The following is a 24,132-nucleotide window of genomic DNA, read 5'->3' on the forward strand; positions in this document are numbered from 1 at the left end:
CCGAGGACAGCAGGCTGATTGTTCTCACTGATGGGTGACGTCCACGGCAGCCCCTCCAATCGGAAACTTCACTAACAAAGGCCTTTGCTAGTCCTCGCGCGTCCATGCGCACCGCGCATGCGCAGCCGTCTTCCCGCCCGAACCGGCTCGTGTTCGTCAGTCCCGTATGTAGCAAAACAAAGACAAGGGTAGACACAACTCCAAAGGGGAGGCGGGCGGATTTGTGAGAACAATCAGCCTGCTGTCCTCGGAGAATACCTTCTACTGGTATGTAGCATTCGCTTTCTCCGAGGACACGCAGGCTGCTTGTTCTCACTGATGGGGTATCCCTAGCCCCCAGGCTCACTCAAAACAACAAACATGGTCAATTGGGCCTCGCAACAGTGAGGACATAACTGAGATTGACCTAAAAACTTATCCAACTAACAGAGAGTGTAGCCTGGAACAGAATAAAACATGGGCCTAGGGGGGTGGAGTTGGATTCTAAACCCCGAACAGATTCTGAAGCACTGACTGCCCGAACCGACTGTCGCGTCGGGTATCCTGTTGCAGGCAGTAATGAGATGTGAATGTGTGGACAGATGACCACGTTGCAGCTTTGCAGATCTCTTCAATAGTGGCTGACTTCAAGTGGGCCACTGACGCAGCCATGGCTCTGACATTGTGAGCCGTGACATGACCCTCAAGAGCCAGCCCAGCCTGGGCGTAAGTGAAGGAAATGCAATCTGCTAGCCAATTGGATATGGTGCGTTTCCCCACAGCCACTCCCCTCCTGTTGGGATCAAATGAAACAAACAATTGGGCGGACTGTCTGTTGGGCTGTGTCCACTCCAGATAGAAGGCCAATGCTCTTTTGCAGTCCAATGTGTGCAGCTGACGTTCAGCAGGGCAGGAATGAGGACGGGGAAAAAATGTTGGCAAGACAATTGACTGGTTCAGATGGAACTCCGACACTACCTTTGGTAAGAACTTAGGGTGAGTGCGGAGGACTACTCTATTATGATGAAATTTGGTGTAAGGGGCCTGGGCTACCAGGGCCTGAAGCTCACTGACTCTATGAGCTGAAGTAACTGCCACCAAGAAAATGACCTTCCAAGTCAAGTACTTCAGATGGCAGGAGTTCAGTGGCTCAAAAGGAGGTTTCATCAGCTGGGTGAGAACGACATTGAGATCCCATGACACTGTAGGAGGTTTGACGGAGGGCTTTGACAAAAGCAAACCTCTCATGAAGCGAACAACTAAAGGCTGTCCTGAGATCGGTTTACCTTCCACATGGTAATGGTATAACTGATTGCACTAAGGTGAACCCTTACAGAGTTGGTCTTGAGACCAGACTCCGACAAGTGCAGAAGGTAGTCAAGCAGGGTCTGTGTAGGACAAGAGCGAGGATCTAGGGCCTTGCTGTCACACCAGACGGCAAACCTCCTCCATAAAAAGAAGTAACTCCTCTAAGTGGAATCTTTCCTGGAAGCAAGCAAGATACGGGAGACACCCTCTGACAGACCCAAAGAGGCAAAGTCTAGGCTCTCAACATCCAGGCCGTGAGAGCCAGAGACTGGAGGTTGGGATGCAGAAGCGCCCCTTCGTCCTGTGTGATGAGGGTCGGAAAACACTCCAATCTCCACGGTTCTTCGGAGGACAACTCCAGAAGAAGAGGGAACCAGATCTGACGCGGCCAAAACGGAGCAATCAGAATCATGGTGCCTCGGTCTTGCTTGAGTTTCAACAAAGTCTTCCCCACCAGAGGTATGGGAGGATAAGCATACAGCAGACCTTCCCCCCAGTCCAGGAGGAAGGCATCCGATGCCAGTCTGCCGTGAGCCTGAAGTCTGGAACAGAACTGAGGGACTTTGTGGTTGGCTCGAGATGCAAAGAGATCTACCAAGGGGGTGCCCCACACCTGGAAGATCATGCGCACTACTCTGGAGTTGAGCGACCACTCGTGAGGTTGCATAATCCTGCTCAACCCGTCAGCCAGACTGTTGTTTACACCTGCCAGATATGTGGCTTGGAGCAACATGCCGTGATGACGAGCCCACAGCCACATGCTGATGGCTTCCTGACACAGGGGGCGAGATCCGGTGCCCCCCTGCTTGTTGATGTAATACATGGCAACCTGGTTGTCTGTCTGAATTTGGATAATTTGGTGGGATAGCCGATCTCTGAAAGCCTTCAGAGCGTTCCAGACCACTCGTAACTCCAGGAGATTGATCTGCAGATCGCGTTCCTGGAGGGACCAGCTTCCCTGGGTGTGAAGCCCATCGACATGAGCTCCTCACCCCAGCAGAGACGCATCCGTAGTCAGCATTTTTTGTGGCTGAGGAATTTGGAAAGGACGTCCCAGAGTCAAATTGGACCAAATCGTCCACCAATACAGGGATTTGAGAAAACTCGTGGACAGGTGGATCACGTCTTCTAGATCCCCAGCAGCCTGAAACCACTGGGAAGCTAGGGTCCATTGAGCAGATCGCATGTGAAGGCGGGCCATGGGAGTCACATGAACTGTGGAGGCCATGTGGCCCAGCAATCTCAACATCTGCCGAGCTGTGATCTGCTGGGACGCTCGCACCCGAGAGACGAGGGACAACAAGTTGTTGGCTCTCATCTCTGGGAGATAAGCATGAGCCGTCCGAGAATCCAGCAGAGCTCCTATGAATTCGAGTCTCTGTACTGGGAGAAGATGGGATAATTTATCACAAACCCCAGTAGCTCCAGGAGGCGAATAGTCATCTGCATGGACTGTAGAGCTCCTGCCTCGGATGTGTTCTTCACCAGCCAATCGTCGAGATAGGGGAACACGTGTACTCCCAGCCTGCGAAGCGCCGCTGCTACTACAGCCAAGCACTTCGTGAACACTCTGAGCGCAGAGGCGAGCCCAAAGTGTAGCACACAGTACTGGAAGTGACGTGTGCCCAGCTGAAATCGCAGATACTGCCTGTGAGCTGGCAGTATCGGGATGTGCGTGTAGGCGTCCTTCAAGTCCAAAGAGCATAGCCAGTCGTTTTCCTGAATCATGGGAAGAAGGGTGCCCAGGGAAAGCATCCTGAACTTTTCCTTGACCAGATATTTGTTCAGGGCCCTTAGGTCTAGGATGGGACGCATCCCCCCTGTTTTCTTTTCCACAAGGAAGTACCTGGAATAGAATCCCAGCCCTTCTTGCCCGGATTGCACAGGCTCGACCGCACTGGCGCTGAGAAGGGCGGAGAGTTCCTCTGCAAGTACCTGCTTGTGCTGGAAGCTATAGGATTGAGCTCCCGGTGGGCAATTTGGAGGTTTCGAGGCCAAATTGAGGGTGTATCCTTGCCAGACTATTTGAAGAACCCAACGGTTGGAGGTTATGAGAGGCCACCTTTGGTGAAAAACATTCAACCTCCCCCCGACCGGCAGATCGCCCGGCACTGATACGTTGATGCCGGCTATGCTCTGCTGGAGCCAGTCAAAAGCTCGCCCCCTGCTTTTGCTGGGGAGCCGTGGGGCCTTGCTGAGGCGCACACTGCTGACAAGAGCGAGCGCGCTGGGGCTTAGCCTGGGCCGCAGGCTGTCGAGAAGGAGGATTGTACCTACGCTTACCAGAAGAGTAGGGAACAGTCTTCCTTCCCCCATAAAAATGTCTACCTGAGGAGGTAGATGCTGAAGGCTGCCGGCGGGAGAACTTGTCGAAAGCGGTATCCCGCTGGTGGAGCTGCTCTACCACCTGTTCGACTTTCTCTCCAAAACTGTTGTCCGCTCAGCAAGGGGAGTCCGCAATCCGCTGCTGGATCCTATTTTCCAGGTCGGAGGCACGCAGCCATGAGAGTCTGCGCATCACCACACCTTGAGCAGCGGCCCTGGACGCAACATCAAAGGTATCATATACCTCTCTGGCCAGGAATTTTCTGCACGCCTTCAGCTGCCTGACCACCTCCTGAAATGGCTTGGCTTGCTCAGGAGGGAGCTTGTCCACCAAGCCCGCCAACTGCCGCACATTGTTCCGCATATGGATGCTCGTGTAGAGCTGGTAAGACTGAATTTTGACCACGAGCATAGAAGAATGGTAGGCCTTCCTCCCAAAGGAGTCTAAGGTTCTAGAGTCCTTGCCCGGGCGCGCCGAAGCATGCTCCCTAGAACTCTTAGCCTTCTTTAGGGCCAGATCCACCACACCAGAGTCGTGAGGCAACTGAGTGCGCATCAGCTCTGGGTCCCCATGGATCCGGTACTGGGACTCGATCTTCTTGGGAATGTGGGGATTAGTTAAAGGCTTGGTCCAGTTCGCCAGCAATGTCTTTTTTAGGACATGATGCATGGGTACTGTGGACGCTTTCTTAGGTGGAGAAGGATAGTCCAAGAGCTCAAACATTTCAGCTCTGGGCTCATCCTCCATGACCACCGGGAAGGGGATGGCTGCAGACATCTCCCGGACAAAGGCTGCAAAAGACAGACTCTCGGGAAGAGAAAGCTGCCTCTCAGGGGAGGAGTGGGATCAGAAGGAAGGCCATCAGACTCCTCGTCAGAGAAATATCTGATGTCCTCCTCTTCCTCCCACTAGGCCTCACCATCGGTATCAGACACAAGTTCATGAACCTGTGTCTGAAGCCGTGCCCGACTCGACTCCGTGGAAACACGGCCACGGTGGGATCGTCGAGAGGTAGACTCCCTCGCCAGCACCGGCGAAGCTCCCCTCCGCCGACGTCGTCGGGGAGCCTTCCTGGGAGGCGGCCGCAGTCGATACCGCAAGCGGTACCGATGTCAGAGACCTCACCCCGGGCAAGGGGCCAGCCGGCGCCTCACTCGACGGTACCAGAGGCGCAAGCACCCCCGGTACCGGAGGGGAAGGGCGCAACAGCTCTCCCAGGATCTCCAGGAGAACGGCCCGGAGAATCTCGTGCAGAGCGGCTGTGGAGAAAGACATGGAAGCCGATGCAGGCGTTGAGGTCAGAGTCTGTTCCAGGCGTGGAGGCTGTTCCGGGCTGTCCAAGGTGGAGCGCATCGACACCTCCTGAACAGAGGGTGAGCGGTCCTCCCGGTGCCGATGCCTACTGGGTGCCGACTCCATCGGCGACCCAGAGCTCTCGGTACCGATGTGGGAAGGTGACCGGTGTCGATGCTTCTTTGATTTCTTCAAACGAAGCATGTCACCAGAGCTTCCCGGTACCGACGAGGAGGACGTAGAATCCAGCCGTCTCTTCCTCGGGGCCGAGGCCGAAGAAGGTCGGTCTCGGGGGGGCTGTACCGCAGGAGCCCTCAGGGTAGGAGGAGGCCCACCCGAAGGCTCACCGCCACCAGCAGGGGAATGGACAGCCCTCACCTGCACTCCAGTCGAAGCACCACCGTCCGACGACATCAGCAACAGCGGAGGTCCCGGTACCACCGACGCCGACGCAGCCTTCTGATGTCTCGGTACCGACGATGCAGAGGGTCGATACCTCGATGCAGTCGATGCCGAGGTCGAAGGTCTTGATGCTGCCGACGTCGATGCACTCGATGCCTCCGGTGCTGTTGTCGACGAAGAGCCTGAGAACAACACGTTCCACTGGGCCAATCTCGCAACCTGAGTCCTCTTCTGTAAAAGAGCACAAAGACTGCAGGCCTGCGGGTGGTGCCCAGCCCCCAGACACTGAAGACACGACGCGTGCCTATCAGTGAGCAAGATTACCCGGGCGCACTGGGTGCACTTCTTGAAGCCGCTGGGAGACTTCGATGACATGGGCGGAAAAATCACGCCGGCGAAATCAAAATGAGCGATGGCGACGAAGGGCACCAAAAATAAGGGAGAGAGAAAAAACCCGTACCGAGGCCACAAAAAAGGCCTACCCTGAAAGCGAAAGGAAACTTACGTTGGGGAAACAAACTTTGACACACGGGAAGGGACAAGACCGAGGTCTTTTCTTTTTTTTTTTTTTAGCGAAATCGCGAAGACGTGCGAGGGTCAACTTTGAGGGGCGCGAAACGGCGCAAAACACGACCGTCCCGAGCGCGGACAAAAGAAGACTGATGAACACGAGCCGGTTCGGGCGGGAAAACGGCCGCGCATGCGCGGTACGCATGGACGCGCAAGGACTAGCAAAGGCCTTTGCTAGTGAAGTTTCCGATTAGAGGGGCTGCCATGGACGTCACCCATCAGTGAGAACAAGCAACCTGTTTGTCCTCGGAGAAAGTAAAAAACACAATTTGAAATGCCTGTATAGAAATGCTAGAAGCCTAAAAAATAAGATGGGAGAGTTAGAATATATAGCACTAAATGATCAGGTAGATATAAAAGGCATCTCAGAGACTTGGTGGAAAGAGGACAATCAATGGGACACTGCATTAACAGGGTACAAATTGTATCACAATGATAGAGAAGATCAAATTGGGGGGGGGGGGGGGGGGGTTGCGCTAAAGAAGGAACTGAGTCAAATAAAATAAACATTCCACATGACACAGATAGCAGCATGGAATCATTATGGATAGAAATTCCATGTGTGAAGGGAAGAAGTATTCTTGTAAGGTTGTACTACCATCCACTGGGACAGAACGTACAGACGGATGAAGAAATGTTTACAGAGATTAGGAAAGCTGGCAAATTGGGCAATGCTATAATAATGGGTGATCTCAATTACCCTGATATTGACTGGATAAATGTTACATCAGGGAATGACAAGGAGATAAAATTTCTAGATGTAATAAATGACTGCTTCTTGGACCAGCTGGTCCAGGAACCGACGAGACGGGGAGCCATTTTGGATCTGGTACTTGTTGGCATGCAAGGCATGGTGCGAGAGGTGGCGGTGTTGGGTCCCCTGGGTAACAGTGATCATAACATAATTAAGTTTGAGCTACTATCTGGAATGAACCCACAAAAGAAATCTACTGTAGCTGCATTTAATTTTCGAAAGGGTGACTATAATAAAAGGAGGAAAATGGTTAAAAAGAAACTAAAAGGATTAGCTGCAAAGGTTAGGACATTCAATCAGGCATGGACGTTATTCAAAAATACTATCTTGGAAGCCCAGTCCAGATGCATTCCACGTATTTGCAAAGGTGGAAAGAAGAGAAAACGTCAGCCAGCATGGTTAAAAGGTGAAGTAAAAGAGGCCATTACAGCCAAAAGATTGTCCTTCAAAGTATGGAAAAAGGACCCAAATGAAGAAAATAAGAAGCAACATAAGCACTGGCAAATCAGATGCAAAGCATTAATAAAGAAAGGTAAAACAGAACATGAAGAGAAACTTGCCGCAGAAGTTAAAACTCACAGTAACAACTTTTTCAGGTACATCAGAAGTAGAAAGGCTGTGAGGGAATCTGTGGGTCCATTAGATCAAAAGGGACGCTTCGGGAGTACAAGGCCATAGTGGAGAAACTGAATGAATTCTTTGCTTATGTCTTTACGGAAGAAGATATAAGAGATCTGCCTGTACCGGAAATGGTTTTCAAGGGTGATGATGTGGAAAAATTGAAAAAAAGATTGGTGAACCTGGAAGATGTACTGAGCCAAATTGACAAATTAAAGAATAGTAAATCACCTGGACTGGATGGCATACATTCAAGGGTACTCAAAGAACTCAAGCATGAAATTGCTGATCTGCTGTTAGTAATATGTAACCTGTCATTAAAATCGTCCATAGTACCTGAAAATTGAAGGATAGCCAATGTGACGCCGATTTTTAAAAAGGGTTCTAGGGGTGATCTGGGAAATTATAGACCGGTAAGCCTGACGTCAATGCCGGGCAAAATAGTGGAAACTATTATAAAGAATAAAATTATAGAATACGTAGATAAACATGGCTTAATGGGACAGAGTCAGCATGGGTTCAGCTGAGGGAAATCTTGCCGCACCCACTTGCTTCATTTCTTTGAAGGTGTTAATAAACATGTGCATAAAGGTGAGCCAGTTGATGTAGTGTATCTAGATTTTCAGAAAGCTTTTGATAAAGTTCCTCATGAGAGATTCCTGAGAGTCATGGGATAGGAGGCTTTCTGGTGTGGATTAGGAATTCGTTATTGGACAGAAAACAGAGGGTAGGGTTAAATAGTCGTTTCTCTCAATGTAGGAGAGTGAATAGTGGAGTGCCACAGGGATCTGTATAAATGATATGGAAATCGGAACGACGAGTGAGGTGATCAAATTTGCGGATGATACAAAACTATTCAAGGTTATTAAAACACGTGCGGACTGTGAAATATTGCAGGAAGATATTAGGAAATTGAAAGACTAGGCATGCAAATGGCAGATGAAATTTAATGTGGACAAATGTAAGGTGATGCACATTGGAAAGAATAATCTGAATCATAGTTACCTGATGCTAGGGTCCACCTTGGGTGTCAGCGCTCAAGAAAAAGATCTGGGTGTCATTGTAGAAAATATGCTGAAATCATCTGCTCAGTGTGCGGTGGCGGCCAAAAAAGCAAACAGGGTGCTAGGAAATATTAGGAAAGGGATGGTGAATAAGATCACCATTGGTTAGCTTAGCGGAGTTTAAAAAAGGTTTGGATGGCTTCCTAAAGGAAAAGTCCATAGACCGTTACTAAATGGACTTGGGGAAAATCCACTATTTCTGGGATAAGCAGTATAAAATGTTTTGTACTTTTTGGGGATCTTGCCAGGTATTTGTGATCTGGATTGGCCACTGTTGGAAACAGGATGCTGGGCTTGATGGACCTTTGGTCTTTCCCAGTATGGCAATACTTATGTACGTATGTACTATAATGGCTTTGTATCGTTCCATGGTGGGTCCGCACCTTGAGTACTGTGTTCAGTTCTGGTCACCATATCTCAAAAAAGATATAGCGGAATTAGAAAAGGTTCAAAGAAGAGCAACTAAAATGATAAAGGGTGGAAAGGGAATTAGGACTTGATATATCGCTTTTCCGTGGTTTTTGCAACTACATTCAAAGCGGTTTACATAGTATATTCAGGTACTTATTTTGTACCAGGGGCAATGGAGAGTTAAGTGACTTGCCCAGAGTCACAAGGAGCTGCAGTGGGAATTGAACTCAGCTCCCCAGGATCAAAGTCCACTCCACTAACCACTAGGCAAAAGAGGTTAGGGCTCTTCAGCTTGGAAACGAGATGTATGAGGGGAGATATGATTGAGATCGACAAAATCCTGAGTGGTAAAGAACGAGTAGAAGTAAATTAATTTTTTACTCGTTCCAAAAGTACAAAGACTAGGGGACACTCAAGGAAGTTACATAGAAATACTTTTAAAACAAATAGAAGGAAATATTTTTTCACTCAACAAATACTTAAACTCTGGAATTGTTTTCCAGAGGAGATAGTAACAGCTGTTAGCGTATCTGGGTTTAAAAAAGGTTTGGACAAATTCCTGGAGGAAAAGTCCATAGTCTGCTATTGAGACAGACATGGGAAGCAACTGCTTGCCCTGGGATTTGTAGTATGGAATGTTGCCATGATTTGCATTTCTGCCGGGTACTTGTGACCTGGCTTGGCCACTGTTTTGAAAACAGGATACTGGGCTAGATGTACCATTGGTCTGACCCGGTATGGCTACTCTTATGTTGTTATGCATAGCATGCTGAGGATGCAATGGGGACATCTAGGTCAGGGCAGCGTCTCTTTAGTTGAACAACCATCTGCTACTATATCACCTCCCCCCCCCCCCCCCCCCCCCCCACAGCTTCTCACCTTATTCGATTTCTTACTTGCTGCAGATCCAGGCCGAGTATTACTATTTAATTGAGAAGAACTCGAGCTATCTTCATCTTCCTCGTCTTCCTCTTCATCAAAATTCATGCTGCTAGAAATGCCTGTAAAAGAATGCATTAGAAAATAATTAATCCACTGTACCTTTTAAAATATTTGGTCTTTTATGGACTAGGATGAAGGTGTAGAGCTAGCTCCTCCATTTGTACAGTTTCCTCTTCTTTAGAAAAGATCAAACTATTTTTTAAAATAATAAAGGGAAAAAAAGATAAAATTATTCAGACAAGTACCATTTGTTCGAAAGGGCCTTGTGTGCTTAACCATAGAATCATCGAGAGTGGGCTGGCTTGATGGCTTAATGACAAGTGCAGCACATTCTTGAGCAGAGGGCTACTTACTTAATTTCTGAATCAGGCTTCTGTTTCCCAAGTTAGCAAAGGCTGGGGATGCTGTAGAGTCATTCAGGGCCAGTGTTGGTGGGGGGAGGGGCAAACAGGACAGCTGCCCTGGGCCCCACAGCTCCAAGGGTCCCCGCGATCCAGGCATCTCTTTCCCTTCTTCCCTCCACAGTTCGTCTGCTCCTCCCTTCCCAATCTTCTTTAAAAATTTAAAATGCAAAGAAAAATACGAATGACTTAACCAATTATCGCCCAGTAGCATCAATCCCGTTGACAACCAAACTAACGGAAAGTATGGTTACCATGCAACTCATGAACTACTTAAATAAGTTTTCAATTCTCCACGACTCCTAATCAGGATACCGATCTAACCACAGCACCGAGACAGTTCTAGTAACTCTCTTGACCAAATTTAAACAAGCAATTGCAACTGGTAACAACATACTTCTCTTACAATTCGACATGTCCAGTGCTTTCGACATGGTCAACTATGGAATATTACTACACATCCTAGAATACTTCGGAGTTGGAGGTAATGTTCTTAGTTGGTTCAGAGGCTTCCTGACCGCAAGATCATACCAAGTGACATCTAACTCGACTACATCAGCCCCATGGAGACCAGAATGTGGAGTACCTCAAGGCTCTCCCCTCTCACCAACACTCTTCAACCTAATGATGACACCCTTGGCCAAGTTACTATTCAATCAAAACCTCAACCCATACATATACGCAGATGACGTCATGATCTACATCCCGTTCAAACAGGATCTAAAGGAAATCACCAATAACATCAACCAAAGCTTCCAAACCATGCACTCATGGGCGGATGCATTCCAACTGAAACTTAATGCAGAAAAAACACAATGTCTTATACTTACAATGTCTTATAGTTACAATCGATCGAAATCTTACACTTGAAAGTCATGCGAAGATTACAACCAAGAAAATGTTCCACTCAATGTGGAAACTTAAAATGGTAAAACCTTTCTTTCCAAGGGCCATTTTTTGCAACCTACTACAATCAATGGTACTGAGTCACCTAGACTACTGCAATGCACTCTATGCGGGCTGTAAAGAGCAAATAATCAAGAAACTACAAACAGCCCAGAATACCGCAGACAGACTCATATTTGGAAAAACAAAATACGAAAGTGCAAAACCCCTAAGAGAAAAGCTACACTGGAGGAGTGGCCTAGTGATTAGGGTGGTGGACTTTGGTCCTGAGGAACTGAGTTTGATTCCCACTTCAGGCACAGGCAGCTCCTTGTGACTCTGGGCAAGTCACTTAACCCTCCATTGCCCCAGGTACAAATAAGTACCTGTATACAATATGTAAGCCACATTGAGCCTGCCATGAGTGGGAAAGCGCGGGGTACAAATGTAACAAAAATGAAAAAATAAATAAATTTAAAGAACGCATCGCATTTAAGATCTGCACTATAGTCCATAAAGTCATTCACGGTGACGCCCCGGCCTACATGATACACCTTGTCGACTTGCCACCCAGGAATGCTAAAAGATCAGCCCACACATTCCTCAATCTGCACTTCCCCAGCTGTAAAGGTCTAAAGTACAAATTAACACATGCATCCAGCTTTTCCCACATGGGCACGCAATTATGGAATGCACTACCACGTCACTTAAAAACTACCTATGAACTAACTAACTTTCGCAAATCTCTGAAGACCTATCTCTTCAGTAAGGCATACCACAATGATTAATAATCGAAACCATAACACACCACCACTTTACCTTAAACTCTGACTGATTCTTTCAATGGCTTTTTACGTACCTCTACTATTCCATCCTACTCTTATGTAACACCAACTGTAACTCTTACTCTGGAACGGCGAATGCCATAACGGAACATTGTAAGCCACATTGAGCCTGCATATAGGTGGGAAAACGTGGGATAAAAATGCAACAAATAAATAAATAAATTTCCCTTCTCAGAGGGACCCCAGCGGCAGCTGCCCCGATGCTTTTCCTCTCTGCCATTATCTGCCCCACTCTGATGCCATTTTACTGTTTCCGTCTGGATGGATTGGGCCGCGCCAAAGAAAGAATGCTTCAGAACAGCCAGAGGCAGCTTGTGAGGATGGCTGCTGTACCAGGGCCCCTCTGAGAAGGGAAACAGAAATTTTAAAGAAGATCACAAGGTGAGGGGAATGGAGGGAGACAGACTATGGTGGGGAAGAGATTCCCGGACTGCATAATAGCAATGCAGGTGAGAAGATTGGGGGGGGGGGGGGGGGTGCAGGATCAGGGGCCCCCTCTTTAATTTCTACCTTGGGCCCCACTATGTCTAAAACCAGCCCTTGAATCAGTGTTCACTGAGGTCCTGCAAGGAGGGAGTCTCAGTCCTCACTCAGAGTTTGAATCCATGTTGAAGGAGTTATGATTATTAGTCCTCACAAAGGATTGTCACTGAAATAGCTGTGCTAAGTCTAAAGAGGGCTATAAAAAAATGAAAAAAATTAGGGCTCATAGCAACAGAGGCCATTTCCAATGAAGCTGTAAGTCCAAAGGAGCCAATAGAAAGAAGCTGACAGGTTAAATAAAAAGAATTATAGAGACTGAAGTGGCTTTTGGAATAAAATGATCTACAATTTGAAAAACATCAACTATTTCATTAACAGAAATTGTTCAATATCTGAAAAACTATTCAAAAGATAAATGCGCATGGTCAATAAATGAAGACTAAGATTAACATGTTGTAGGTGCAAATGATTTTTATGTCATAAGGAAAAGAAAAAGATACTAAGATCAGAAGCATTTACTATACTTCTAGAAGTCAATATTCAATTATGTGGTGAATGAATAATTTGAAATGTCTAACTTAGATGTTTTCAAATCATGCGTGTATTCAGCAACATTGTCCATTTAGTTTCTACCACAACATAACCACACCTAAGGAGGGCCTTTTAATAAAGTGTGCAATGTTTTGGGAGTGGAGGAGTGGCCTAATGGTTAGAGCACCAGCCTTGGTATCCAGAGGTGGCCAGTTCAATTCCCACTGCTGCTCCTTGTGATCTTGGGCAAGCCACTTAACCCTCCATTGCCTCAGGTACAAAATTAGATAGTAAGTCAAAGTGGCACTGCCCTAGAATTCCCCAAATCTTGCCTCCCTTTGGATGGACAACTTTGGCTGCATAATTATTTATATGTCCAAGATTACCCATGCAAGGGCTGTAGATTCAGACACCACTGACTGTACAAATGCTTTTGAATATTTACCTCCTAATGTTTTCTAAGTTCATCCATATTTAGACAGCATTGCAAAGCTAATAGAATATTAATTCAAACCTCTTTTTACTCAGCCAATGTTCCCTAATGATCCCTAATGGTCTGTTGCCATTTACACTGTTTCTATGTACCAAGGCAAGCCCACCTATGCTACCCAATGTGATTTGCTTAAAGTGACACTAATTAATTGCCTCAGCATTTCATCTGATGTTTGCTCTTACTGAAAGATGTTCAGCTTCTTCCATGATTAGGAAGTTGTTATGTCAACAGTGCTAAAAGCAAAAGGCCAGATTATTCTCTAGAGAAAATGATTAGTTGCCAAGCATGCAAGTGGATACAGTACTTAGCTCTCCTTTACAATGCAAAGCCTTTCCTGTAGTTTACTCAACTACCAAAATAGGTGTGTGGGTGGATGTAGGTGTGTGTTTTGGTGAGCCAGGCTTAGCCACTTCTGCCAATTAATTTTGATTTATGAGAGCTTTATAAGGCATCTGTTAAATTTTCATTGCTGTGAAATCACTATCTATTAAAGAACAAAGATCTCAAAATGTGCAATAAGCAACTGAAACAACGAAACTCTAACATGTAATGCTGCAATGTATGGGTGGACAAAATTAAGTTAATATACTTCTTCTTAAGGAGCGCTGTATTGAGATCAGGGCCTATGAGTTTGGTGAGACAAGATTTCTCCTCTTCCTTATTTATAGCATTCTCTACAGCAGTGGTTTTCAGGATGCACATAATGAATACGCAGCTGTGTATCTTTATAAAATAGCAGAAATTGCACATAACTTATAGGCAGGAACACTTACACCTCCTCTCCAGCAGATGTAAATGTCCACATCTAGATTATTCAAAAATGTATGTATGTTAGCATATTTTATAATCTACATGTGCACTTGCAGACTTCACCAACTTCATTCAACCCAAACTCCACCCCTGTACACTCCTACTGGCACAGTACACACCATCATGTCATGGCACATACAATACTTTTACACTGGTCAGTATTTTAGAAGAGGCCATTTACATGCATATGTCACTACATATGTGCAAAAATAACTATATAAAATCACCCTCATTCTGCCTGCACTAGTTGAGAACCAGTGCTCTGTAAGTTCCTCCCATTTCAGGCTATTAATAAAGACTTCTTCCCAATACACGTGTGGTCACTTGAAATTTGTGTGATTATGATACTAGATTTTTTTGTCTATGGAGGAAAAAGCCTCTGCTTGTTTGTGGTCTAGTTTGGACTTCTGTATGACTTATAGACTCTTCATCGGCTAAAAAACCTCCAGTTGTGAGCAATATTTGCATGTATATTCAGCAGATAATGTAATTAATTGTGCTAACTTATGGCACTTAACTTGTAGCACTTATCTTAATTGCGTTTCTGACTGGTCCCGTTTCGCCTGCTTTAACTTCTGGCTTTCTCAAGGGAATTGAAGTGCATGTGCCTTTTGTACCTGAAGACAATCAAACAAAATTTCACTGTAGCGAAAAGCTAACCTCCTCCTCCTACTACTACTACTTAACATTTCTAGAGCGCTACTAGGGTTACGCAGCGCTGTACAGTTTAACAAAGAAGGACAGTCCCTGCTCAAAGGAGCTTACAATCTAAAGGACGAAATGTCAAGTTGGGGCAGTCTAGATTTCCTGAATAGAGGTATAGTGGTTAGGTGCCGAAGGCGACATTGAAGAGGTGGGCTTTGAGCAAGGATTTGAAGATGGGCAGGGAGGGGGCCTGGCGTATGGGCTCAGGGAGTTTATTCCAAGCATGGGGTGAGGTGAGGCAGGAAGGGCGGAGCCTGGAGTTGGCGGTGGTGGAGAAGGGTACTGAAAGGAGTGATTTGTCTTGAGAGCGGAGGTTACGGGTTGGAACGTAAGGGGAGATGAGGGTAGAGAGGTAAGGAGGGGCTGCAGATTGAGTGCATTTGTAGGTTAGTAGGAGAAGCTTAAACTGTATGCGGTACCTGATCGGAAGCCAGTGAAGTGACTTGAGGAAAGGGGTGATATGAGTATATCGGTCCAGGCGGAAGATAAGACGTGCAGCAGAGTTCTGAACGGATTGAAGGGGGGATAGATGGCTAAGTGGGAGGCCAGTGAGGAGTAGGTTGCAGTAGTCAAGGCGAGAGGTAATGAGAGAGTGGATGAGAGTTCGGGTGGTGTGCTCAGAGAGGAAAGGGCGAATTTTGCTGATGTTATAAAGGAAGAAGTGACAGGTCTTGGCTATCTGCTGGATATGTGCAGAGGAGAGGGAGGAGTCGAAGATGACTCCGAGGTTGCGGGCAGATGAGACGGGAAGGATGTTATCAACTGAGATGGAGAGTGGAGGGAGAGGAGAAGTGGGTTTGGGTGGGAAGACAATAAGCTCTGTGTTGGCCATGTTCAGTTTCAGGTGGCGGTTGGACATCCAGGCATCAATGTCGGATAAGCAGGCAAATACTTTGTCCTGGGTTTCCACAGTGATGTCTGGTGTGGAGAGATAAATCTGGGTGTCGTCAGCATAAAGATGATATTGGAAACCATGGGATGAGATCAAGGAGCCCAGGGAAGAGGTGTAGATTGAAAAAAGAAGGGGTCTCTCTCGTGGGTCCACGAGCTGGGGGGCTGCGCTCGAGCGGGTCTCCCGTGTTGGAAGGCTGTGCCCAGGCGGGTTCCCTTAGGAGGTTCGCGGTCTGGTGTGTGGTAGACCATGTGGCGCTCCTTCCTCCTCAGGATGATCCGGCGTCTCTCCCCACCCGGGTGCAATGAGTCTCCGAGGACTCTCAACAACAGTCCGACCCGGATCCAGGGGGGGGGGGGGGGGTGGTAGACCTCCTGTGAGATATGCTTCTAATCAACTTTGACTTATTTCATTAATTGATATTCATCAATATAACTTGATTGAATAACTAGAATGTAATTTAGAAAAGAATATTTTAACCATCTGTATGCTTGCCTGACCCAGATTGAATCGTTGCTTTTAATACAGAATTTTGATTTTACTGTGGAACTTTCTCTTGCTTACCCAGGATCAGCTTTCTTAATTCTTTGCTGGTCCGATGTCAGCATTGTTTGATCATGGGCCCACCTTTTAAAGTGGATGCTCATTAATTCCTGATGTCACCACCCACCTTGTAGTGTCAAAAAGTTTTAAAGAAATACAGCCCATTGCATGTTTGTATTTAAGCCAATGGGCTCCAATGTTCGTAGCTTGAAAATCCATCACTGTTCTAATTGGAAGTGACGTTTTGCATGTATGATATTCACATTGACTTGGTCTATAACAAAACAGCGGAACTGAATAAATTCATGTTTCGTTAACCTGCAGTGTGCCACTAATGGGGATCCCACTTGAAACCTGGTGATGCAAGAATTTATTCAGTTCCGCTGTTTTGTTATAGACCAAGTCAATGTGAATATCATGGGAGGTGACAGAGCAAAACGTCTCTTCCAATTAGAACAGCAATGGATTTTCAAGCTATGAGCATTGGAACCCATTGGCTTAAATACAAACATTGCACCAGTAAAGAATTAAGAAAGCTGATCCTGGGTAAGCAAGAGAAAGTACCGTAGTAAAATCAAAATTCCAATTAGAACAGCAATGGATTTTCAAGCTATGAGCATTGGAACCCATTGGCTTAAATACAAACATTGCACCAGTAAAGAATTAAGAAAGCTGATCCTGGGTAAGCAAGAGAAAGTACCGTAGTAAAATCAAAATTCTATAGTAAAAGCAATGATTCAATCTGGGTCGGGCAAGCATACAGATGGTTAAATATTCTTTTCTAAATTACATTCTAATTATTCAATCAAGTTATATTGATGAATATCAATTAATGAAATAAGTCAAAGTTGGTTAGAAGCATATCTCACAGGAGGTTAGCTTTTCGCTACAGTGAAATTTTGATTGATTGTCTTCAGGTACAAAAGGCACATGCACTTCAATTCCCTTGAGTAAGCCAGAAGTTAAAGTAGGCGAAACGGGACCCATCAGGAATGCAATTAAGATAAGTGCTACAAGTTAAGTGCCATAAGTTAGCACAATTAATTACATTATCTGCCGAATATACATGCAAATATTGCTCATAACGGGAGGTTTTTTAGCCGATGAAGAAAGAGTCTATAAGTCATACAGAAGTCCAAACTAGACCACAAACAAGCAGAGGCTTTTTCCTCCATAGACAAAAAAATCACACAAATTTCAAGTGACCACACGTGTATTGGAAAGAAATCTTCAGAAGTTGGTGGTCACAGTTTCAGCCAATTAAAGTATTAATACAGAAGCACATCCTATGACAAGTACTGACATTCTCAAAAGTGATGTAGTAGGCTAAAAGAGCTAAAAGAAAATGCTGATGCAAAGTAGTGTGGAGGGGCATAATCGAATGGAGGCACCCATCTCTAAGGACGGCACCGCGAAAGGGCGGAGCAACCCGCATTATCAAAACAAGATGGGCGGCTATCTTTCGTTTCAATAATACAGTTGGGGACGGCCAAATCTCAACATTTAGGTTGACCTTAGAGATGGCCGGCCTCAGTTTTCGCCTATAATGGAAACCGAGGACGGCCATCTCAAAAATGGCCAAATCCAAGCCATTTGGTTGTGGGAGGAGCCAGCATTAGTAGTGCACTGGTCCCCTCTCACATGCCAGGACACCAATCGGGCACCCTAGGGGACACTGCAGTGGACTTCACAAATTGCTCCCAGGTGCATAGCTCCCTTACCTTGGGTGCTGAGCCCCCCAACTCCCCCCCATAACCCACTACCCACAACTGTACAACACTACCATAGCCCTTAAAGGGTGAAGGGGGGGGCACCTAGATGTGGGTACAGTGGGTTTCAGGTGGGTTTTGGAGGGCTCCCATTTACCACCACAAGTGTAACAGGTAGGGGGGATGGGCCTGGGTCTGCCTGCCTGAAGTGTACTGCAGTACCCACTAAAAACTGCTCCAGGGACCTGCATACTGCTGTGATGGAGCTGGGTATGACATTTGAGGCTGGCATAGAGACTGGAAAAAATGTTTTTTAATTAGCTTTTTTGGGTGAGAGGGGGTTGGTGACCACTGGGGGAGTAAGGGGAGGTCATCCCTGATTCCCTTCAGTGGTCATCTGGTAGGTTCGGGCACATTTTCGAGGCTTGGTCGTGAACAAAAAGGGACCAAGTAAAGATGGCCAAATGCTCGTCAGGGACACCCTTCTTTTTTCCATTATCGGCTGAGGACGGCCATCTCTTAACCATGCCCCCGTCCCGCCTTCGGTACACTGTCGACACACCCCCTGTGACGGAAAGCAGTTGAGGCCAGCCAAAATCGGCTTTCGATTATGCCGTTTTGGCCGGCCCTGAGAGAAAACCACCCATCTCCCGATTTGTGTCGGAAGATGGGCGCCCTTCTCTTTCGAAAATGAGCTGGATGGTTGCCTATTTTCAGGAACCAGGACTAAAAGTACAGGTACTGTCTGTGGTTGACAGACATTAACAATAGGAATAACCTTCATAAGTTGGCACATCAGAGAGAACACTTTTTCAGGCCAGATATCGAAGATCTTATGATGTGTGTGTATGAGAGGTGGGGGACTGGGGGGTTCCCCTTGTGTGTGTGTGGGGGGGGGGGGGAGGAAATGGGGAGTATGGGTAACAGATGAGAGAGGGCCCTCTTTGCATTTATGTGCATGGCTGGTTTGCTATATAAGGTGCTATGCACAAGCATGCTCATTGAGAGAGTAAGGGGAAGGTATGTTTAGGGGCTTTTTGACAGACATGGAGGCATATTTTCAAAGCACTTAGGCTTACATAGTTATGTGGAGGGGTATTTTTGATATGTCGTCTAAATCCAACTTTGGACATTTTGCTAAAAAAGTCCAAAATTCAAGTGAGGAATATAGCCATTTTCAAAACAGAAAAAGTACATAAGTACATAAGTACATAAGTAGTGCCATACTGGGAAAGACCAAAGGTCCATCTAGCCCAGCATCCTGTCACCGACAGTGGCCAATCCAGGTCAAGGGCACCTGGCACGCTCCCCAAACGTAAAAACATTCCAGACAAGTTATACCTAAAAATGCGGAATTTTTCCAAGTCCATTTAATAGCGGTCTATGGACTTGTCCTTTAGGAATCTATCTAACCCCTTTTTAAACTCCGTCAAGCTAACCGCCCGTACCACGTTCTCCGGAAACGAATTCCAGAGTCTAATTACACATTCCAGAGTCTAATTTTCGCCTATAATGGAAACCGAGGACGGCCATCTCAAAAATGGCCAAATCCAAGCCATTTGGTTGTGGGAGGAGCCAGCATTAGTAGTGCACTGGTCCCCTCTCACATCTATCTTTTTTTTTTTTTTTTTCAAAAATGGCTATTTGCTAGATGTTTTTGTGCTCTGTGCATTTATCTTTTGGCCCATTCTAAAAAAAAAATGTCCAAGTGAAAAAAGCACAAAATCAAGCCTTTGGGATGTAGAAGGAGCCAGCATTCTTAGTAGACTGGCCACACAGACATCCCAGGAGAGCAATGGGGCACTGCAATGGACTTCTAATATTTATTTATTTATTTATTTATTTCTGCATCTGTACCTCACATTTTCCAGCTTCTTCGTAGGTTCAATGTGCCTTACAGATATATTTATGTACAGAGTTTACAGGTTATATAGATTCATGAAATTTACAGTTATCTTGTAGGAGTCATGTCAAGTTGCATATGTTAGAGCTGTTTGAGGTGATACAAACTTAGTTCAGTTTTGTCTGTGATTGTGATAGTGTCCAGTGTTCTATTTGGTTACGTTGGGTCATTGGAAAGGAATTCTCTGAATAAATGGGCTTTCAAGTGTTTTCGGAATGTTAGGTAATTTATAAATTTTCCGTTTTTCGGTAGTGTTTTCCAGATTTTGGTGCAGACATATTGGAAGCTGATTGTATATGTGGATTTGTATTTTAGGCCTTGGCATCTTGGGAAGTGGAGGTTAAGGTATGATCTTGCACTTTTGGTTGCATTGTGGATTGGTAGATCTATTAGGCTGGTCATATAGCCCGACAGAGGCCGAAGATGATTCTGTAGGCTAGTGAACAGATCTTGAAGGATATGCGTGCTTTGAAAGGTAGCCAGAGTAGTTTTCGGAGTACAGGTCTCATGCTATTGAATCAGGTTTTTCCAAAAATGAGTCTAGCTGCTGTATTTTGTGCTGTTTGTAATTTCTGTAGGGTTTATTCCTTACATCCTGCGTAGATTCTGTTTCAGTAATCGGCATGGGCAAAGACCATAGTCTGTATAAGGGAGCTGAATACATCTCTTGAAAATAGTTTTTTTATATGTTTCAGTTTCTGCATGATGTTGAATATTTTCTTTGTAGTGTCTGCAGCATGATTGTCGAAGGATAGGTTGCAATCAATGGTAACACCTAGGATTTTCAGTTTGTCTGCTATTGGGAGGGATAATTCTGCGGCATTGATGGTTGTAGAGTGTTTGGTATTAAGTGGTGATGTGAGAATCAGGCAGTATGTTTTTTCCCTGTTCAATTTCAGTTTGAAGACTGATGTCCAGGATTCCATGATATTTATGCTGTTTGTGATTCTGGATGTAATTTTGGATAATTTGTTTTTGAAAGCAATAAAGATTGACACATCATCAGTGTAAATGAAGGGGTTGAAGCCTTGTTTGGATAGAATTTGGGCAAGGGTGACCTTCCTTAGCTTAAATAATATTGGCGAGAGCGGTGAACCCTGGAGGACTCCGCATGCCGCTATCCGTGGGGGGGGGGGGATATTACCAAATTTGACTTCACTTGATAGGATCTGGTGGACAAGAAGCCCTTGAACCGTGTAAGTGCCTTCCCTCTGATTCCGAATTTATCAAGTACTCATTGTAGGATTCAGTGGTCAACCATGTTGAATACGCTGGACATATCAAACCAGAGTAGGAGGATGTTTCTGCATTTTGAGATTTCCTGTTTGAATTTGGCCAATAGTGTAATCAGCCCTGTTTTTGTGCTATGGTGGGTCCAAAATCCTTATTGAGAGTCATGTATTATCGCAAATTTGTTGATGTAGTTGGTGAGTTGGTTGGCTGCTAAGCCTTCCATTATTTTGGTCATTAATGGTATGGATGCTACTGGACTGTAGTTCGAGATGTCTTTAAGTTTTTTTTTTGTTATCCTTTGGGATTGGTGTGAGCAGTATGTTGCCCTTATCTGTTGGGAATCGACTTTCCCAAAACATAAAGTTCAGCTGGGATATGAGTTGGTCTATGAAACTGCTAGAAGCTGCTTTCATGATGTAATTGGGACGTGTGTCTAGCATGCAGTAAGGTGTGGAGAATTTTCTTAACGCTTGTGCTACTGTTTCATTTGTGAGTTGGGTGAAAGTTGACCATGTCCTATCTGCTGGGGATTCATCTGGGGGGGTAGTCGAGTTTGTCTATAAAGTTTTCAAGGTATATATCGTCCAGAGGTAGACTTCCGTAAGTTGATGATCTTCTCTTCGAAGTATCTGGACAAATTTGTTTGCTTGGGGGGGAGGGGGGGTCAGTGGTTTGGTGTCCAGTAGGTTGTTGATACATATGTATAGTTTTTTTGAATCTTTAAAATCTGAGTCAACTTGTTCTTTGTATTACTTCTTTTTTGCCTGTCTTATTTTGACAAATGCTCCCAGGTATACATCTCACCATTGCTCCCTTATCTTGTATGCTGAGCCCCCTAAAACCCACCATCTAATGTACACCACTACAATAGCCCTTATGGGTGAAGGGGGCACCTATATGTGAGTACAGTGGGTTTATGGTGAGTTTTGGAGGGCTCACAGTTTCCACCAGAAGTATAACTGGTAGGAGGAGGTATGGACCTGGGTCCACCTGTCTGCAGTGCACTGCAGCCATACCAACACAGCTAACCAAGAAAAGTTTTGACCTCCTTTTCTACAGTCCTACATGACTACATGACAGTTTTGTGGGCAGTAGCACTGAATATCACCAGTGCCCCCATAACTACTGGCTCCACCATGACTGCCCCAGCATGCCACAGTGGTCAAAGTCAATATTCAGCAGCACTGTCTAGTTACCTACCACTGAATATCAACTCCTGGGCCATCCAGCACAATAATAACTATCAATAGCTTTTTATATTATTCTGAAGCTCATTTGGATGTTGAGGTGCTTTGTAGGTGATAATCCTATCAAAGTTGTCTTTCTGGGGTAGTGCTTTGGAGAAAGAAATCACAGATTCCTAGAATCTAACCACTTCCTTTAAGTCCTTTCAGCCTCTGGTTGGATTTTCAATGCTTTTTTTTTTTTTTAGCTTTCTTTTCACCATATGAGTCCTCTCCCAAATCTTCATGTCAACACTGTCTGCTATGCAAAAGATGGTGTGCCTAACAACATATTTGAAAATATAGATTGCCTTGAGCAGGGCAGGATTAAGGCATGGGCAAACTAGGCAGGTGCCTAGGGAAATGTTTAGGAGGAGCCTTTCCACATGTGCTAATTCAGTGGTTCCCTAGATAGATTTTTGCCTTGGTAAGTTGGCTGCTGGCAGAAAGAAGAGTTAGAGGGGGGAGACAAGAGCCAAGACAAGAGCCATCACTGCCCTCAGACTAGAGAGCTGCACAGGAACAGGGATAGTGGGATTCCCACAGATATCACTGGAATCCAGCAGGGATCCTGTGGGGATGGACCAAGGTCCATGGGGATTCCGCGGGGATGGACCCGGGTCCTGCAGGGTTCCCATGGAACTAAAACAGAGCTTTGCTTTCCCTCCATACCTCAGATCACCTTGGTGGTCTAGTGGCTTGCTTCGGGGCAAGAAAGATCCCCACACTTTCCTGTCCGCTGCTGCTGATTCTTTCACCGCCGCCTTTTGTTTAAAATGGCTACCGAGACATCAAGCGGCAGCCTTGTCTCGGCGGCCATTTTAAACAAGTGATGGTGGTGAAAGGATCAGCGGCAGCAGACAGGAAAGCATGGGGATCTTTCCTGCCCTGAAGCAAGCCACTAGACCACCAGGGTGATTTGAGGCATGTGTGGGGAGGACATCCATGGCTGAAGGAGAGGTGGATGGATGGGGTGTGTGTGTGTGTGTGTGAGGGTGGGAGGAAGGGATGGAGGGAGTTGAAGACAGTTAGGGAAGTCTCTGTTTCCCCTTCCTTGCACAGCCGTCATCACTGCACACTCAAAACAAAGCAAACAAACCTATGAGCTGCTGCATCCATGTTGTTCTTTATTGTTAGTAGCATTTTTATTTAATCTCACTTACATTTTCAAATATACCAACTTGTGTAGCATAAGGATGTACACAGAGGAAGTATAATAATGGAATAACTTGTAATCAGTGTGTCATTTGGAGGAGCAGTTAAAAGGGGCACCCTAACACTGTTATAGTCATACAGACATTTTTTTCTCTTAGTAATGGGCCACTAAAACAGATATCATGTTATGAGAATAGGTGCTTGACATTCAGACTTTCTATCTATTTATTTATTACAATAATATCCTACATTAAAAATGAATTAGGTTGAAACCTGGGAGCATTTAAAATCTTTTTATTTCCTGTGCCTACATTAAAAGAAAAAGATAGCATGTGGGAATTTGCTCCTTTCGTTTTGTGGATTGCAGTGGTATATTATAAAAATGCACTTGCAAGGGAGGGAACAAATAGTTTGGGATTTAGTAGGGAAGGGGGGAAGGGGGTGGGACAGTTGATGTTGCAAGATGACAGTCATAGAGGCAAGGTTGAGGTGATAACTGTAGATTCAGCATAGTTTTCTATGTATTAGGAATTTGGAGCGTAGACAAGATATGTGTAGCTTTGCATTTGTCGAACATATTAGGAATAGACGAGAGAAGAGAAGTAGAAATGGTATTTGTCATGTGTAATATGCATCCTTGACTTTTTGACTATA

General features: G+C 45.6%; 1 protein-coding gene across 1 annotated transcript in view; it reads right to left on the reverse strand.

Annotated features, from left to right (window-relative positions):
* TUB (TUB bipartite transcription factor) overlaps window positions 1-24,132 on the reverse strand; it is a 193,205-nt gene that overhangs the window by 97,131 nt on the left and 71,942 nt on the right. Inside the window, exon 6 of the mRNA XM_030202442.1 lies at window positions 9,605-9,726. Within this exon, the coding sequence (XP_030058302.1) occupies window positions 9,605-9,726 (122 nt within the window). The remainder of the gene's footprint in view (window positions 1-9,604; window positions 9,727-24,132) is intronic.

The sequence above is a fragment of the Microcaecilia unicolor genome, chromosome 4, assembly GCF_901765095.1.
Source record: "Microcaecilia unicolor chromosome 4, aMicUni1.1, whole genome shotgun sequence".
NCBI lineage: Eukaryota > Metazoa > Chordata > Amphibia > Gymnophiona > Siphonopidae > Microcaecilia > Microcaecilia unicolor.